At 48.0% G+C, this 13193-nt stretch overlaps 1 protein-coding gene across 13 annotated transcripts in view; it reads right to left on the bottom strand.

The window, feature by feature from the left end:
* C2CD5 (C2 calcium dependent domain containing 5) overlaps positions 1-13193 on the bottom strand; it is a 195085-nt gene that overhangs the window by 81674 nt on the left and 100218 nt on the right. For all 13 annotated transcript variants that reach the window (XM_063929383.1, XM_063929381.1, XM_063929385.1 and 10 more), the window contains one exon: positions 13049-13157. In XM_063929383.1, the coding sequence (XP_063785453.1) occupies positions 13049-13157 (109 nt within the window). The remainder of the gene's footprint in view (positions 1-13048; positions 13158-13193) is intronic.

Below are 13193 nucleotides of genomic sequence, written 5' to 3'. Positions count from 1 at the left end.
GGGAGGCTTGCTGGGCCTTGTAGTACTGCAACTAAAAACAATATTCACATTTTTTCACAAGGCTATCAGCCCCCCATCCGCCGCCCTTGGATGGGGGGGACAGCCTCGGGCTTACCCCTGGCCCTTGGGTGGCTGGAGGGGGGGACCCCTTGATTTAAGGGGTTCCCACTCATCCAGGGTACCCCGGCCAGGGGTGACTAGTTGGGTATGTAATGCCAGGGCCGCAGGGACCAGTATAAAAGTGTCCCCCGGCTGTGGCATTATGTACCTGGCTAGTGGAGCCCGGTGCTGGTTTCAAAAATACGGGGAACCCCTACGCTTTTTGTCCCCCGTATTTTTGGAACCAGGACCAGGCGTAGAGCCCGGTGCTGGTTGATTAAATATGGGGGATCCCCTGTCATTTTCCCCCCCATATTTTTTCAACCAGGACCGGCTCAAAGAGCCCGAGGCTGGTTATGCTTAGGAGGGGGGACCCCACGCAATTTTTTTTTCCCAGTTTTTACACTAAACAGACCCTTTCCCATAGATAACCATGCACAGATCTCACTGATCCGTGCATGGTTATCCAAACTCGACTGGAAAAAGCAGGTCTATTTTATTGCTGCTTTTTTTAACGAATCGAAAAAAAACAGACCCGCACTTGAGCACTCAGAAACTAACACCCAAATACGAATGAATAGTGAATTCCCGTATTCTATGAAATAACAGCCGCGTTTGACCGATGGTCTATTCATTCGTATTTCTGAACGTTGTCATTCAAACCATTACGAATAGTCCAAATACTGCAGAGATTGGTGCTTAGTGAATTCCCGGATTGGGACTTAGAAAAAAAAACACAAATCGGACAAACTCGAATTCTTAGTAAATACTGGCCAGAGACTCTTAGCGGGTAGATTTACCATCTGTTGGGTTGTTCAGAGCCGCCGATGGGCGAGAGATTGCAGAGGGCATAGTTATTCATTCTAAATCAGGCTAGTTATGCATTAATTACCATTGAAATCCATCGGTCAAAGCATCGGAGGCTTTCAAACACAGACGGAGAGTAAATCTACCCCTTAAGGTGGTATTTGTGCTGGAAGAATATTACAAGAGTATTACATATGGAAAGGACACTGTCACCCTGTGTACTGCAGCGCCCTCTGCTGGCCACTACAAAGCGCCTTTAACTTACCAACGGCACAACATAAAGAGGCTCCCAGCGCAATTCACCAAAACAAGACGCCTGACAATCGTTACAACTCATATTTCTGCTGCTTTATGGCACATAAACAAGATTCTAAGCCTAGCAGCCGCTCAGTCACATCACCCCGGGGGTAAATATCCTGCAGGGTGCTGCAACATTGTAGCAATAAATAAACATCTAACAGACATTGTAGCAGCCGAAATCTAGAGCAATAAACAAGGGAAGGGGCAAGGGAGAGGTATGAGCCCACACTACCATCTTTATACACTTACTTGAGACATGGGGGTATATTTACTAAAATTCGTATTTTTCCGATTGAGGTTAAAGTTCAATCACGAATGACATCGAAAGTGTAAAATTGCAACTTTTTGAATTTATTACGACTAATTTACTAAGCTGTCGTATTCTGCATTTTCGTATTTACCGATGTCGATGTCATTCGTATTTTTTGGCAGTGTTTTACGTGAGTGAATTGTAAAACACTGCCAACTTTAACACAATGAATCTCGGCCGGATCTGTGAGATCCGTGCTGGGCTTTATTGTGCACCTTTCGTAAAAAATAAAACATTGTTAAAAAAATTTAAAACAATGCGTGGGGTCCCCCCTCCTAAGCAAAACCAGCCTCGGGCTCTTTGAGCCGGTCCTGGTTGAAAAAATATGGGGGAAAAATTGACCGGGGTTCCCCCATATTTAATCAACCAGCACCGGGCTCTGCGCCTGGTGCTGGTTCCAAAAATACGGGCGACAAAAAGCGTAGGGGTCCCCCGTATTTTTGAAACCAGCGCCGGGCTCCACTAGCCAGATACATAATGCCACAGCCGGGGGACACTTTTATATTGGACCCTGCGGCCCTGGCATTACATATCCAACTAGTCACCCCTGGCCGGGGTACCCTGGAGGAGTGGGGGCCCCTTCAATCAAGGCCCCCCCCCCCTCCAGCCACCCAAGGACCAGGGGTGAAGCCCGAGGCTTTCCCCCCACATCCAAGGGCGGCGGATGGGGGGCTGATAGCCTTTTTGTCAAAATTTGAATATTGTTTTTAGTAGCAGTACTACAAGTCCCAGCAAGGCTCCCTGCAAGCTGGTACTTGGAGAACCACAAGTACCAGCATGTGGTGGAAAACCGGGCCCGCTGGTACCTGTAGTACTACTACTAAAAAAATACCCCAATAAAAACAGGACACACACCTTGAAAGTAAATGTTTAATTCATACATCCACACCTCCAAACATACATACTTACCTATGTTCACACGAGGGTCGGTCCTCTTCTCCATGTAGAATCCATGGGGTACCTGTTGGAAAAATTATACTCACATAATCCAGTGTAGATCGGTCCACTTCTGTTCTATTTGTAATCCACGTACTTTGCAAAATAAAAAAACGGACACCCGACCACGCACTGAAAGGGGCCCCATGTTTTCACATGGGACCCCTTTCCCCGACTGCCAGGAACCCCCCCTGACTTCTGTCTAAGAGGGTTCCTTCAGCCAATCAGGGAGCGCCACGTCGTGGCACCCTCCTGATCGGCTGTGTGCTCCTGTACTGAGTGACAGGCAGCACACGGCAGTGATACAATGTAGCGCCTATGCGCTCCATTGTAACCAATGGTGGAAACTTTGTGGTCAGCGGTGAGGTTACTTTCGGTCAACCGCTGACCACAAAGTTCCCACCATTGGTTACAATGGAGCGCATAGGCGCTACATTGTATCACTGCCGTGTGCTGCCTGACAGACACTACAGGAGCACACAGCCAATCAGGAGGGTGCCACGACGTGGCGCTCCCTGATTGGCTGAAGGAACCCTCTTAGACAGAAGTCAGGGGGGGTTCCTGGCAGTCGGGGAAAGGGGTCCCATGTGAAAACATGGGGCCCCTTTCAGTGCGTGGTCGGGTGTCAGTTTTTTTATTTTGCAAAGTACGTGGATTACAAATAGAACAGAAGAGGACCGAACTACACTGGATTATGTGAGTATAATTTTTCCAACAGGCCATGGATTCTACATGGAGAAGATGACCGACCCTCTTGTGTACATAGGTAAGTATGTATGTTTGGAGGTGTGGATGTATGAATTAAACTTTTACTTTCAAGGTGTGTGTCTTCTGTTTTTATTGGGGTATTTTTTTAGTAGTAGTACTACAGGTACCAGCGGGCCCGGTTTTCCACCGCATGCTGGTACTTGTGGTTCTCCAAGTACCAGCTTGCGGGGGAGCCTTGCTGGGACTTGTAGTACTGCTACTAAAAACAATATTCAAATTTTGACAAAAAGGCTATCAGCCCCCCATCCGCCGCCCTTGGATGGGGGGGGACAGCCTTGGGCTTCACCCCTGGCTCTTGGGTGGCTGGAGGGGGGGGACCCCTTGATTGAAGGGGCCCCCACTCCTCCAGGGTACCCCGGCCAGGGGTGACTAGTTGGGTATGTAATGGCAGGGCTGCAGGGACCAATATAAAAGTGTCCCCCGGCTGTGGCATTATGTATCTGGCTAGTGGAGCCCGATGCTGGTTTCAGAAATACGGGGGACCCCTACGCTTTTTGTCCCCCGTATTTTTGGAACCAGGACCAGGCGCAGAGCCCGGTGCTGGTTGATTAAATATGGGGGATCCCCGGTCAATTTTTCCCCCATATTTTTTCAACCAGGACCGGCTCAATGAGCCCGGGGCTGGTTTTGCTTAGGAGGGGGGACCCTACGCATTTTTTTTTTGCCAAATTTAACACTTTCCCACCCCTTCCCACTGATAAACATGCACGGATCTCATGGATCCGTGCATGCCTATCAGAACACGGTAAAAAAAAGCAGGTCTGTTTTATTTTAGCACTTTTTCACGATTGGTATTTTTTCACGGCAGTGTTTGGCTATTGTCGGCAGTGTTTGTGAATTACACTTTTTAGTAAATGACAGAGTTCTACCAAATTACAGGCGTATTTGACCGATGGTGGATTCATTCGTATTTTTCAACTTGGACTTCCAAAAAAATACGAATGCCCTCATCACTGCCGAGATTTGAGTTTAGTAAATTCCCGAGATGACACTTTGAAGAAAAAACACCAAATCGGTCAAAATCGGGAGCTTAGTAAATATACCCCATAGCGTCTGAAACTTCGGGCTCACAAGTATATAGGTTAGGCTCCAATTTAATATTTGCTTATTTTAACCCCAGTAGGCAGCAGAAAATGATGGTATTTCTAATATATCTGTATTCGCTCATATTTTATAGGCAGTACATGAACTAAGCGAACATCCTGCAAGGCTGCACTGACAAGTGTTCCATTAGTAGGGGTCTATTTACTAAGCCTTCGATGGAGATAAAGTATCAGCCAATCCGCTAATAACTGCCATGTTACAGGCTGGGTTTGAAAAATGACAGTTAGGAGCTGATTGGCCGGTACTTTATCTCCGTCCACTTTATCTCTCTCCAAGACTTAGTAAATAGACCCCTATTAGGGGTCTATGTGCTAAGCCTTGGCGAGAGATAAAGTACCAGCCAATCCGCTAATAACTGCCATGTTACAGGCAGCGATGGCTGCTACTTTATCTCTCTCCACTTGATCTCCCGTCGAGGATTAGTACATAGACCCCTAATTCCTGTGATCAGACAGTTCACCCTATTTTCAGGCCTATCCGGTTTAACTTCACGTCCAGGAAAAATAAAAAGTGCGGAATAGAGAGTTGGAGGCAGCTAGTGCGGGCAGCGCTTTCTGCCGTGTACATTCTATTCTTCCACTTTAACGTGAGCGTAGAAAGGAAAGAAGAAGAATAATATTACAAAATAATACTGTTTGCCACAGAGCATGCACAACAGACAGAGGAGACACAGGAGCAGCTACCGGCTTCCTGGCTTCCTGCCAACTGGGGCGACAGTCACTAACCGAGAGACTACTGTGTCCGGGGCCAGGTGTGACATGTGACGAACACGGTTCAGTAACTTACCTGGCCGGCCATACATGCACTGTGGAATCCGCCATATTACTGCACGGTGCGCAGTGAATGGCGTGCAATGCCCGTCACGTGTGTGTATGGTCACAAGCAGCTACATGTATGCAATCTGGCACAAGCGACACCATTGTAGCATCTTACCACTAAGGATTTACAGATACACTAGAAGAGACTGGGGGGGGGGAGCAGGGGAGCGGGTCAGCATACTACAGATGGTACCCTCCCTCTCTCGGGCAGCAGCGGAAGCGTTGGTGAGCTTGGGTTGGCAAGGCGGAGATAGCAGACAGTAGCCATAAATGGATAGATTGGTGCATGCTCGGATCTGGTGACGTAACGTACAGAAACTATGGCAGCTCAGTGAAATGTGGACAAGAAGAAATGCGCCTACAGTAGCTAGGCCCCGTCAGTGACGCAGACACGCCCTCACTTATATCGCTTCCGTGCAGGCTGCACAACCTTGCAACATACTTTAGCGTTTTGAAAAGAAACGCAATAAAGTATAAAGCATAAAAAAATAGCGATTTCACGGCTGGGGTGGACATTTTCATATATGCTTTGTTCTTCACAAGAATAAAATACTTAATTTGAGTGGAACTAAATTTGGGAATCATTAAAATTTTAAAAAATCCGTACTTCTATGGATTAGAGGGTGTCTGTACTTCAAGCCCCGCAACTGCTTAGTTACAATAGTGGGGATTTACAGTATGAAGCCCCTGGACTAGGAATTCCCCCAGTGGCTTATTACGTCAAATAATAATACAGAATATGAAAACTCATGATCTGATGGGTCCCCGTAATGCCTGGAACTGACTAGCGATACTCTCCTGGTGCCCGCCGGGCCCTTCTTCAGGCAGCACATGGTTACCAGCGTGAAATGTAAGTATACAGGGACAGTGACCAGGTTGCCGCCTGTTCAACACAGGAAAGCTACGCATACTAGACCCATCTGTCTTTGGGAGAAAAGGACTATTGTTTATTATTCTTTATTATGAGGTGACTGGGTGGCACTGGGAGGGTCTGATCATTGGACGTTGATGACAGAGATGACTGGGTGGCACCGGGAAAGGTCTGATCATTGGACGGTTGATAACAGGGATGACTGGGTGGCACAGGTCTGGTCATTGGAGGGTCTGATCATTGGATGGTTCATGACAGGGGTATTGGGCGGCACAGGGAAAGGTCTGATCATTGGACATTGATGACAGGGGTGATTGGGCAGCACAGGGAAAGGTCGTTATCATGGGGTGGTTGATGACAGAGGTGATAAGGCGGCACAGGGAAAGGTCGTTATCATGGGGTGGTTGATGACAGAGGTGATAAGGCGGCACAGGGAAAGGTCTGAACATTGGACGTTGATGACAGAGGTGATTGGGTGGCACCGGGAAAGGTCTGATCATTGGACGGTTGATGACAGAGGTGATAAGGCGGCACAGGGAAAGGTCTGAACATTGGACGTTGATGACAGAGGTGATTGGGTGGCACCGGGAAAGGTCTGATCATTGGACGGTTGATGACAGAGGTGATAAGGCGGCACAGGGAAAGGTCTGAACATTGGACGTTGATGACAGAGGTGATTGGGTGGCACCGGGAAAGGTCTGATCATTGGACGGTTGATGACAGAGGTGACTGGGTGACACAGGGAAAGGTCTGATCATTGGACGTTGATGACAGGGGTGATTGGGCGGCACAGGGAAAGGTCGTTATCATGGGGTGGTTGATGACAGAGGTGATAAGGTGGCACAGGGAAAGGTCTGAACATTGGACGTTGAGGACAGAGGTGATTGGGTGGCACCGGGAAAGGTCTGATCATTGGACGGTTGATGACAGAGGTGACTGGGTGACACAGGGAAAGGTCTGATCATTGGACGTTGATGACAGGGGTGATTGGGCGGCACAGGGAAAGGTCGTTATCATGGGGTGGTTGATGACAGAGGTGATAAGGCGGCACAGGGAAAGGTCTGAACATTGGACGTTGATGACAGAGGTGATTGGGTGGCACCGGGAAAGGTCTGATCATTGGACGGTTGATGACAGAGGTGATAAGGCGGCACAGGGAAAGGTCTGAACATTGGACGTTGATGACAGAGGTGATTGGGTGGCACCGGGAAAGGTCTGATCATTGGACGGTTGATGACAGAGGTGACTGGGTGACACAGGGAAAGGTCTGATCATTGGACGTTGATGACAGGGGTGATTGGGCGGCACAGGGAAAGGTCGTTATCATGGGATGGTTGATGACAGAGGTGATAAGGCGGCACAGGGAAAGTTCTGATCATTGGACGTTGATGAAAGAGGTGATTGGGTGGCAACTGTAGGAGAGGACGGATCAGTGGATGGTTGATGAGCACAGGAAGAAGTCTGATCATTGGATGGTTGATGACAAGGGTAATTGAGTGGCACACGGAAAGTCTGTATCATGTGACAGTTGATGATACGGGTGATTGGATGGCACTGGGGAGGTCTGGTCATTGGACCATTGATGAGAGAGGTGATTGGGTAGCACAGGGAAAGCTCAGATCATTGGACGGGTGATTGGATGGCACTGGGGGGAGGTCTGGTCATTGGACCGTTGATGAGAGAGGTGATGGGGTAGCACAGGGAAAGCTCAGATCATTGGATGGCTGATTATGGGTGATTGGATGGCACTGGGGGAGGTCTGGTCATTGGACAGTTGATGAGAGGTGTGATTGGGTAGCACAGGGAAAGCTCAGATCATTGGACAGTTGATGACGGGTGATTGGATGGCACTGGGGGGAGGTCTGGTCATTGGACCATTGATGAGAGGTGTGATTAGGTAGCACAGGGAAAGCTCAGATCATTGGACGGTTGATGACGGGTGATTGGATGGCACTGGGGGGAAGTCTGGTCATTGGACCATTGATGAGAGAGGTGATTGGGTAGCACAGGGAAATGTCAGATGATTGGACATGTGATGACGGGTGATTGGATGGGGTTGAGAAGGTGCAGGGAAACATTTTGTGGCAGAATTACCAGAGTATGACCTGGAATGACTTTCAGACTGGAGATAGGTTGATTCATTACTTAGAGAGACTCCCACCCTGGATTCTAGTAGTAAGCGCAGATTTATGACCTGGATGGCGCTGGTATGGATGAGAATTATAATAGTGACGCGTGAGGTCAGCGAGGCTCTGACCAGCTGGAGACTGGGAATGAGTGGAGAGGATAGTGAGCCCTGTCATGCATTGTGATCAGAGCATGAGACCATGGCTACACCTTCAAACGGCTTTCATTAATTATCAATCATTTCTATCACAACGCGGTAGATGCGAGGAAGGCACAGCACTGCCTGGCTCCGGGTTACCCAAACTCTGTCCTCAGGGCATCCTAACACTCCATATAATGAAACTGGCTGAGGTACTTATTAAGTCACCTGTGCCTGAGGATGGATACCCTTAAAACCTGGCCTGTTAGGGTGGCTTGAGGAAAGAGTTTGGGAAGCACTGAGCTAATGCGTCAGTCTAGCAGATACACAGTGACCGGTGCAGAAAGGTTCCATGTCTTCCCTCCCCTTCCAGCTCTCACTGGCTGCCTGACAGACGCAGCCGCTCTTCTCTACCAGCGCCGATTACATGCAAAGGACTGTCACAGAGTCCTGTTGGCATCTGGAGCCAGCTACCCGCCACTCGTGTTCCCTCCTAAGGGGATGGGGGACAGATATCATAGAGAGGAAAGGAAGGGGGGGGAGGGGGGGGGGGAGAATGGTTGGGACACAGGCACAGCGTGAGGGAGTTCAGGAGGAATCCTGTGCCCTATTCCTAGACTCTCTCTGACACAGAAGCCGCAGAGATGATCGCACAGGAAACAGCTATACCCGGACGCTGGGCGGTCAGAGCATTCTCATTCCGTGGAATTTCCATGCGACAGTCAGGCAGATGTTACAGAATAGGAGGAATTAAAAGATTTGCAGCAGATGGAGCAGAATAACAGCATTACGCTGAGGTTTCATGCCCAGTGCTCCGCAAACCCAGGATGTTTTTCTGACCCGCGACCGACGGTATTCAACGCGACTTTCATTCCCTTCAGACGGCGTGGCAGCGCCAATTCTCCTCATCCAGCCTGGATATTTAACATTTCAGTCTTGTCTGATGGAAAAATCCTGCTACCACGTTCAGTCACGCTGCCAAGAACATTCCAGCAGGATTGTGCAGTCAGTCCGGGGGGAACAACACGCTCACTGGGCTTATCACATTATCTAGGGCCGAACACCCAGGCTAGATCCATACAGAAAGCCTTAATAAAGGGACAAGACACAAAAGTACTTCTTACACAACATCGCATCAGGTGAAAACACAGCGACCAATCACACGGCGCGGTTATCTGGCTAGTGCGAGGCAATGACTGCAGGAGTCTGACTGATGTGTTGTAATGCAATATTAGTAAATAAGCTCGAATGATTTCAGTGCTCTATACATCCGCAAGAGTGATCACGTAGGAGGGACCAAAGGGACACAATCACAAAAATCTGGTCTCTACCTTTATTCTGAATATTTCGGAAATGCGTTTCATCCCTTTGTAACAGCGAGCAGTGGTGCTAGTACTCAGGTTCTAACTGGACACGGTCACTGGCGCTGAAGAGCTCTCATTGGCTAGAAGAATGTGACCTGTACCCAGTGCTAATTAGTGTAATAACTGTATATGTGAAACCTGATACACAGAGGGTCCCCAATGTCACACAGGAGACTAAACCATGCAGCATATCAGCAGAAGAGCGGTAAAGCTTTATGTACGAAAGGGGCAGGTGTAAAGTGACCGGGGGCTGGATATTAATGTGACGCTGCAGAGCGCACATCTGGAGGGTTTCCTGTCTCCTTGTGTACACGCTTCGGCTGTGCAGCAGTTTCCTGACAGCGTTCAGAAGTCCACTTAGATGCACTGTTAAAAAGCTAACGCGTTTTGCAGTGTGCAATGTGTGAGCTTCGTAAATAGCAGCCAGCATAGAATACTGCTAAAGTAATGAGTAGAAAGATTGCTAGTACTAAAGGTACAATGTAACGTGGTCCTCCTTACTGGGAGAATGCCTGACACTACATTACCAAGTACAGGAATAAAAAGAAATAAAAGTCAGAAACAGCGGACTGCGGAGTACGCAGAGAAAGACCTGAACTACAAGAGATGGGACATTTCACTGGCAAACTAAACGCTCCACTATTATTTCCTAACAACTTAGGGCCTCATTCAGGAGGTAGGCACGAATGCAGTCTCTACAGCGATTGCGCGCATGGCGGACCGGCAAATATATGATATGCTAATGACACAGCCGCAGGAATTTGTTCCGCGACGCACCACCGATCATCTGGGCAACCCTGCGGCTTCTAAGAATGTCCGTTGCCAGTAAGCCGCTGGAGCCTTTATAACTGCGCCCGAATTCGCAGTTGGAGGCTTAGACACGGCCAGAGAACAATCGCGGCTCTCCTGCGTGTTTGTAGCCACCCCTCGTTACCAAACACTCACTACCTGCCACTCACTTTGCAAAAAATTCTCACTGCGTCCGCTGCCACTAATGAATCGCTACAAGTCCGCAGTACAACTGTGTTGCATGCACGGCACATAAAAAGCGCTCAACTGCGCAAACATCTGCGCTGCGTCCACTTCTGAATCACGCCCTTACTGATTACGTGGAGAAAAAACTTTTTATTCCAAATATTTAGGATTCTAATTCATTAAAACAAACTAAATACGTTTTCAAGGGATGTAGTTATGTGAACGGCGGTCCCGTTTTCCACGTTATTGGATGGAAGACAATACAGCTTATTGAGGAACTAGACTTTTCACTGAGCAGCCATAATTTTTGTTGTCATAGAGAGTTTTATGGAAGGACTAACGTAATACCTGAATTGTAACTATTCCAGTCTAGCAGTTTGTAAGACCTGGTGTTACCCATTATCCCGACAAAGGCTGGGTTTAAAACAGCAAATGAGGTCAGTTAGAGAAGCCGAGTTGACACAGTACTACAAAGACTGAAAGACAGACAGCACAGTTAATAAGAGATAGTAAATCGGAAGGGGGACAGCACTCGTCATGGCTAAATGTATTATTTTGCAACACGTTCATCAAACTGAAAATCTATTGAGCGGCTCAGAACCTCGTTCCCTGTGAAATCGCTCTAGAATGCAGAACATTTCTGGACAAAGAAGCGGCGCTTTGAGGCTTAAGAAAAGCTCTTTGATCTGGAGAATATTTAGCGTGCGAGTTACAGAGTTTGGATTCGGTGATAATCACATTGTAAATGAGGAATCTGGAGCTTTTCTGAAGCCGTAGACACCACTGAGAGTTTGTTATGTCACTCGGGTGATGCAGAAGAGGCGGACGGTGAACTACAGTAATTGGTACACTTGTAATCTTCAGAAACGATGCCTCATGTCTGGTCTTTCTACTGCTACTTCCAAATAATGTGAGTAGAACATCTCGAGCCTGTTTGCATTCATCTGTTAGCACTGGAAGATAATATCCCCAGTATCCCGGCCTCTGGGAGTACCAATGTTGTACATACATTGTACTAAGGGGGTCATTTCGAGTTGATCGCTCGCTAGCAGTTTTTAGCAGCCGTGCAAATGCTATGCCGCCGCCCACTGGGAGTGTATTTTAGCTTAGCAGAAGTGCGAACGATAGGATCGCAGAGCGGCTACAAATTTTTTTTTGTGCAGTTTCCGAGTAGCTCAAAACCTACTCAGCGCTTGCGATCACTTCAGACTGTTCAGTTCCTGTCCAGTTCCTGTCACGAACACGCCCTGCGTTCGCCCAGCCACGCCTGCGTTTTTCCTGGCACCCCTGCGTTTTTCCGAACACTCCCAGAAGACGGTCAGTTGACACCCAGAAACGCCCACTTCCTGTCAATCACTCTGCGGTCAGCAGTGCGACTGAAAAGCTTCGCTAGACCATGTGTGAAACGACATCGTTCATTGTAATAGTACGTCGCGCGTGCACATTGCGCCGCATACGCATGCCCAGAAGTGCCGTTTTTTTGCCTCATCGCTGCACAGCGAACGAAAGCAACTAGCGATCAACTCGGAATGACCACCTAAAACTCCGTATACCACATAGGAGCGCCAGGGTTCTGCCGTACTGAAACGTATCTAAGGATGAAGTCACAGCCCTTACTGCCAATAGGAGGCCACCAGTCAGTCACCCACAAGAGGCAATGCCAGCACACTCGGAGAACCACTGGTGTGAACATCAGAACATGGATAAAATACAGGGAATATGTTTCTCTTTAGTAAAATTGTGTGAAATCCAGCTGAATGGTGCACAAAACACACACACTATAAAGTGTAACAAATCGCACAATCCAGGGGAAAGTAAAGGGTTCTATTCAGAGATTACCCAACATGTTCCTCATACACATTTATAATAATATTACACATAATATTGATAAAAGGGACATCTAAATATAATTAAAACACCATTTGAAATCCAATTAGCATAAATCAATAATTATCACAGGTTAACGGATTAAAATTCTCATTTAAAAAAATAAGTAAGAATGGTTTGGACGGACCAGAGAGATCACTGACGGCTCCTAGATGACCAAGCTGTGTAACATATCTTATATTGTATCCCCTTTACACTACATGCCTTACTCTCCTTATGTACAGAACAGTGAGCATGTCAGCAGGACACTAATAATTTAGGATTACTGTAGGTTCCCCATTACCTGCCCCATCGGTTCCCTGTTCTTCACCCTAAATCTGTTGTTTTGTGCTTATAAAACTAGAGGGTGAAGGACATCCAGCGCCTGGAAACGCGGGAGCGCCTCCGACCAGGGAGCGTTACATACGTATGTGCCGCCACTAACCAGGAGAGACAACACATTTATACGGACAAGCTTCTCGTCTGGTGGGACGTTGGTCTCGGCAATCGTGGGACCGGTCTGGAGGGTGCACAGTGGTACCGGAGCGGCCGCCAGAGACGTACCTGGATTGTGGATCCGATCCAGAAGTTTCACTGATCGTGCGCTGACGACGCCACCAACATGGACGAGGAAGCCGACCGGGAACGCTGTCAGAGTGAAAAATGGGAATTCCTAGGAGAGAGACAAAACCTGCCTGTTATAGATTAC

This window comes from Pseudophryne corroboree, chromosome 6, assembly GCF_028390025.1.
Source record: "Pseudophryne corroboree isolate aPseCor3 chromosome 6, aPseCor3.hap2, whole genome shotgun sequence".
NCBI classification, from domain to species: Eukaryota; Metazoa; Chordata; class Amphibia; order Anura; family Myobatrachidae; genus Pseudophryne; species Pseudophryne corroboree.
Note: the sequence above shows the minus strand (reverse complement) of the source record. Positions and strands in the feature narration are given on the sequence as shown.